Raw genomic sequence first — 6,083 nt, 5'->3', positions numbered from 1 at the left:
GAAAACCGTAAAACACCGCAATACCCATTTATCTTTTCGGGAATAACTGGTGGTACACACCTCATGAACTTGAAACTGTTCGAATAGGAATTTTACCTCAATGCCATTTGTAAAACAAATGGATAAGCCGGTTAAAATCAGAGGTTAAAATCAGGCGTTAGGGATGCGTTGCCCTAGCTAAGTTCAAGGTGACCTGTGTTATCAGGTACGTATAGTTTTAGGCTAGCTAACATACGGAAGGCTGTTTGTTCAAGTATTCTCAGAATATCAACCAGACGGTTCAAAGTTTTCAGTCGGAAATTAGATCTTCGCTAGACGTGGTACATCTGTTCATCCGGTGGCACTTCCATCTTTCGAAGGAGAGCTCCACAACAGACTTTAAGCAAGGTTCCTGTCTCCCTGTGGCATGAAAGTTGACTCAACCCTTTCGAGGATTCGAAGGCAATGTGCACTTCTTACGGCTACCACTGAGAGAACTTGAGTCTCCTCGGTTTACAGATAGATTTGTTCATGAGTCAACAAATCCTTCCTCAGGAATTTTTGTTCATATATTAACTGGTGTAGCTTCTAGCGCCGAGTTAATCTACTAATCTACTAGTCATGACCCAGGCTTAGCTGAAACCTGTTAAATCGTTCTCAAACAAATAACTTATTCCGTCTAGGCGTGACCGGGCAAAATTTCCATTAGGAGAGGAACAACAAACAGAAACGCTCACTTGTTCTAAACCAGTTCCTGTACATTTTTTGTAATAAACTGAAAGTGTTAGACGCGCTGGGTTGTGAAAGACAAATCGGCATGACCCAAACTATCAAAAATTTCAGAGTCTTTCCAAAGCTCTAGGGCAGGTGAGCAAATCCCTCAGCAAACACCATGCCTGGCGTGCAGTGATGTCCATTCCAGCGTAGGAATGTCCTCGAAATATGTCCAGTTGCGGTAAGAAATAGTGAGGGCATCGACGGTGCTGTAAACACGAGATCAACTGTAAGAGAACTCCATTAAGTCGGTCAGCCAGGGTATATATTGTCCATTCCTCGTCCCTGGGATGTTTTTCACATTCATGTAGAACTAGCGTCCTCAAATCATACTCAGTAACAGTAGGTCCATTAAGGGTGAATGCAGTTGACTCACTTGAACCTCTTCCGGGTCCATGATTTATTCCAGTCAGATGTTGATCAGCCAGGGTTTTGAGTATGTTCAAGCACTGCTTTCGTGCACCGCCAGCAAAAAGACGTTCCTCAGCGTCGTGAAAATCTAACAACCATGCGTCGCCTTCCGCAGATGCTTGCTTGTCTTTTGTGTAGACAGACTCCTGACTCAAAAGACAAAAGCCTTCCCTTTTCACTTCGTTTACCAATTGTGGTGAAGGCCAAAGCACGGACGAGATGGATTGGCTCATAAAGTTTAATCCGTTTTGGCTATTCATAATCTGATTGCTCGCTGGCCAGTGACTTGCTGACCTTGGCCACAAACCGCTGCAGCGAAATGCCGGTGTGATTTGAAGAATGTAACGCTCCCGGATGCAAATACGCACCTCACTAGTATGACCCAACAAACGCAAAATGCCTCGATAGCTGCACTTCTGAATCGCTTGACCGACCAGGCTGTGGAATCGAGCCCGAATCTTCCTAGCCGACAAATAGCCAGAAGCCGTGATGAATTCAACCCACAGGGACATTGAACGTTTTCGGCCATCGGACAGCTTCAGCACCGCTCCTCCCGGAACACTCCCGTCATCTACAAAGTTAAACACACCCATCTGGTTGAGGAACAGTGCCACCTCAAATCGATTAGGTGAGAGCACACGCAAACCGTCGTATGTACCCACGGAGGATGTACTTGTGTGGCGATTTCCGTTGTCATCACAAAAAGACGAAGTTGTTTGACCTGGCTCGATTAGTTGATTTGAGTGTATCAGCTTTAGTGTGCTAATGAAACGGGGCTCTTGCAACTCCACTTCATGAAGGATTTCCTGTGCGATGTGAACGACCTCGCGCAATGTTTTGGCAATTGTTGCTCGCCGTGTTTCCACTCGACGGGAGTAAAACATGCTGATGTGACTTTGTACCGGATTGGGTATGGCATTTGGTGTCGAATGGATTGAAGCTGATCGTGGAACTGTGGAATAGTGTTCTGTTTGGTTACCCTGTTCTTCGGTATACGTGAGCATAGTAGCTTGCTTGTTGACTATAGGACGGACCAAATGTTGCGCAATCGTTGTCTGATCAGATATTGCAGCGATCAAATCCATGGGAATAGTACGATATGGTACAATATCTGACGCGGTCTGGGTGAATGCGTTAACGTCAAACAGGCCAACAGGTTGGGAACTAGGCAGTAGATGTGAGTTTAATAAAGGTAGCGTCGTCATGATGGAGGCTATGGGCTAATCAGGCCGGAACTCCAATAGATCCAAACTAGGTGTGAATCTAACCACTGATATTATGGCTGTTTTAAAGCATGAAGTTGCCTTATGTCTGGCCGAGTGATGTGATTCTACTCTAGGGGCGGCACAGCGACCTACCACTTTCATCTCTGTCATCCCACTCTGACCCACCACCCGGAAATTTTCTCCCCCTGTTCCACGAACCTAGCAGATGATCCGAAGAAGAGGCGGACCAATCAACGTTGCCGCAGAGGATCGCCTCGTGCAAAAGGGCATCAACCAATCAGGGAGTGGGGATTGATTGATGATGCATTGGCAGAGACAGTCAAAACAGTTTAATTCGACGCCTGAGTCAAGTGCCTATTTTGTAAGTATGTGTTTTATTGTTTTGCAGAGCGCAGGAAGTAGCTCGTATACCACTGAACGGTACAAATCTCTCAGTTTCATACGGCAGGACCTTGGGAAATCCTCTGATGTTCGTCTTGGGAAGCTTATTACCATAGGACAGATGTACTCTTTTGAATTCATCAAAAAAAGTCACCCCAAGGTGACTGTCACTCCGGCTACACAATCAGTGTTGGGATTAAGAGACAGTGCCTCAAACAGAAAGTTTCAGTGGTAAAATCAGAATCCTGTGTCTGTGAACACAGATGGATCAGTTTTTATTCAATGGTTAAATAGAAAAGCAGGGGCTGACACAAAAGTTTACTTCTCAGAAATCGCGATGCATCGGGTTGAAACTCTGCTACCGCAGTCCACGTAAGCTTACTTAAAGGAATCTGTTCGTCTAATTGAACTACTAAGTTGCACTGTTTACAATATAGAACGAGGTATGAGGATTCCGATGCGTCACGCCAGGCAGGTTTGCACTTGATTCTGATGTCATGAGATTTTGTACTTAAGAGCATCTTGTACATAGTGCGATGGACAACCAAGGAAAGCCGAAAAACCACAAGCGACATTACGCGATGGGCGAGAATATCACCTGACGATGCGGTTTTTCGGACAAGTCTGTAGGATGAAGAATGAACATAGAAAACCACACACGGAGCGAAGCAAAGTTCTCTGAACCTAAGTCTGAAATGAGCAAGCTACCACAAGTTGCTTACAACAGTGTCGCCACAGTAATCTCTTTTAGTGTTCAGGAGAATTAAATATCGCATCAAGTTGGGATGCTACATGTGGATGTGCCTAAAGGGCTGGGGTGGTTGCGCGAGAACTCCTGGTCAGATTATTTCGGTTCTCAGCCCAGCACTAACGTCCTTCGAGAAGTAAATATCGCATCAAGTGGGGATACTACGTGTGGATGTGCCTAAAGGGCTGGAGTGGTTGTGCAAGAACTCCTAGTCAGATTACTTCGGTTCTCAGCCCAGCACTAACGTCCTTCAGCAACACTCAGTGATGAGCTGGGAAGTGACTGTTTCCGGAGAGCATTTACTTTTTGCATTTGTTCCATATTTGAAACCAACTTCTATTTCATTCGACCTTGGCGGCAGTGATTCGAGTGACGCGATCCTCCGAGAACGAGCCTTGCAAGAAGAGGACAGTGGGGGATTTCATCAGCGTTCACTTCAGTTACAATCCAGTGTACAACCTCTTCTGACAACAGTGACAGCAACCTTTCAGTGGTCACTCATCCAGCTAATTAATTTTGTCCAACAGGAGAGATTTTGAGAATAAGGAGGACAATGGTCCTGTGAGCAAGCTACCACAAGTTGCTTACAACAGTGTCGCCACAGTAATCTCTTTTAGTGTTCAGGAGAATTAAATATCGCAACATGGTATGGTGCACTTAGTTTACGGGATAATGTCGCGTTGAACCGTAGGCAGTTGCCGTTTTTGACTTGTCAGTGGCTCAATAGTTAGAACCCGAATTTACTGGCCGGAATGTCCGTGGTTTGACCCTACCTCTGGATCTCAACTTCCCCTGTCTAGGCTTGGGCAACATGGCAGTATACCAGCTTTCGGGCTTCCTCAGGGTGCTGTGGTAGCCTGGCACCAAGAGGGTGCAACAGCTGAACGATTATCTTGTCTTTTTTTACTGGACACTCTGCGGAGCTTGTACTCTAAAGGAAATAGTGCGAACACCCACCATCAGCTACACAACCACAAATACGTGCTGTTAGACGTACTTAATAAAGGGTAGAACTTGACCGAATACGATGGTCGTGTGATGAGCTGTCACCTATGCAGAAGGGAACTTTGAACATACTGACTTGAATAGATAATCACACCTCCTTTAATGATGATCTGCGGAAACGTAATTTCCTTACTAAATCTCAAAGAAATTTTGTAATATTAAACCAATTGTCTAGTGTACCATATGTATTATTCTGGTAAGTACCTGTTAAGTTAACGCCTTCGGGAGATACTGGAGTGTTTCCCTGGTATTCGTTTTTCCTTAGACAGTACTGGATTATTATGGACAAGGGATTTTTATAAGGTCTAAGCAGGCCCGAATTCGAGACATCCGTCACGATAACATATTGAGAGAATGTGGTTTAGCGGAGCAACCAAAACAATGGTAATTACTGAGAGCTTGACAAATATCGCTGTAGTTTTATTTTGTGTCCCACTTTCATTTCTCGCAATCTGTGTGGGGATCGTGAATTTCCGCCCAATGATTCTGTGAAATAGATTGGTTCTAATCAGAACACGGGGTCCAATCCAGTGGGGGGAACACTGTGCGCTCTGTACTGGTGCAATTAAAGAATCGCCTTCCGGCAAACAAAACCGGGGACTGCGTCTACAAAATTAAGTGCAACGACTACACTCAGATCTATATGGGGAGATGGCCAGGGAACTTCAAATCAGAGTAGGAGAGCATAGCAGAAAAATAAACAGGCCACCCAGAAACGCAGGTGAATATCCAGCGTTACTAAAAGCCTCGGCAATGCGGAACACGCACTGGACACGGAACACAGAATAGACTTGGAAAACGTTAAGGTATTGAAACAAGAACCACGATCCACTTCACAGAGACTGATGGGTGAGGCGGTAGAAATCGCCAAGCACCTCAGGGTTAACAGAATAGAGGGTGTGGAACTGGCAAGCGTGTGGAGAACGGTTTTGGATCAGTCGAGCTGACACGTGTTGATGGTGGGATAATCTGTTATCAGGGTTGAAAACTTTACTAGCATCATAAATGACACCCAAAACATACACCAACTTTATTGTGATTTCAGTCGCATGTACTTTCATTTCTTTCCTTAGGCAACCTCATTAGCAAGGAGAACAATCCCAATGGTTATGAGCGAGTTTTTTTTTCTGGTGACCAGGAGTTCTTTCATCCTATTGATGATACCGTAGTTTGCAATATTTTACTCAAAAAAGTCATCTGTAATTAAATCAGTTCTTGAGCGTTTCAGCATCCTTTGTTTCGTTTGTTTTCTTGAAACCGTATTCAGAAGAGTTATCTCGGCGTTAACGCATTAGACTTCTTGATCTAGTTACTTTGACTTTAATTTACTGTTTATTTTTGCGTCCTTCATCCACTAGTGAGAATGGTCCACAAAATGTTCGGCCTCAAAAGATCGAAGGCTTTTTTACAACTACTAAGATTATTCCTCATGCCTGAGTAATAAGCGGATCAAAGACTCGGAACTGTACTGTTTGAATCTGCGAATATTGCACTTGCTGACTGAATACAAGAAGGGGGTATTCGGTCGGAGTGACAGGGTGGTCTCATTAGACGGCCTC

The 6,083-nt window shown here is 44.6% G+C and overlaps 1 protein-coding gene across 1 annotated transcript; it reads right to left on the bottom strand.

Annotated features, from left to right (window-relative positions):
• Nucleotides 1-818: 818 nt before the first annotated feature.
• T265_06734 (hypothetical protein) lies at nt 819-2,249 on the bottom strand (the record flags this gene model as incomplete). The annotated part of the gene is made up of 1 exon (XM_009172071.1): nt 819-2,249. The coding sequence occupies one exon, from the start codon at nt 2,247-2,249 to the stop codon at nt 819-821; it is 1,431 nt and encodes a 476-aa protein (XP_009170335.1).
• Nucleotides 2,250-6,083: the final 3,834 nt, after the last annotated feature.

This window comes from Opisthorchis viverrini, assembly GCF_000715545.1.
Source record: "Opisthorchis viverrini unplaced genomic scaffold opera_v5_144, whole genome shotgun sequence".
NCBI lineage: Eukaryota > Metazoa > Platyhelminthes > Trematoda > Opisthorchiida > Opisthorchiidae > Opisthorchis > Opisthorchis viverrini.
Note: the sequence above shows the minus strand (reverse complement) of the source record. Positions and strands in the feature narration are given on the sequence as shown.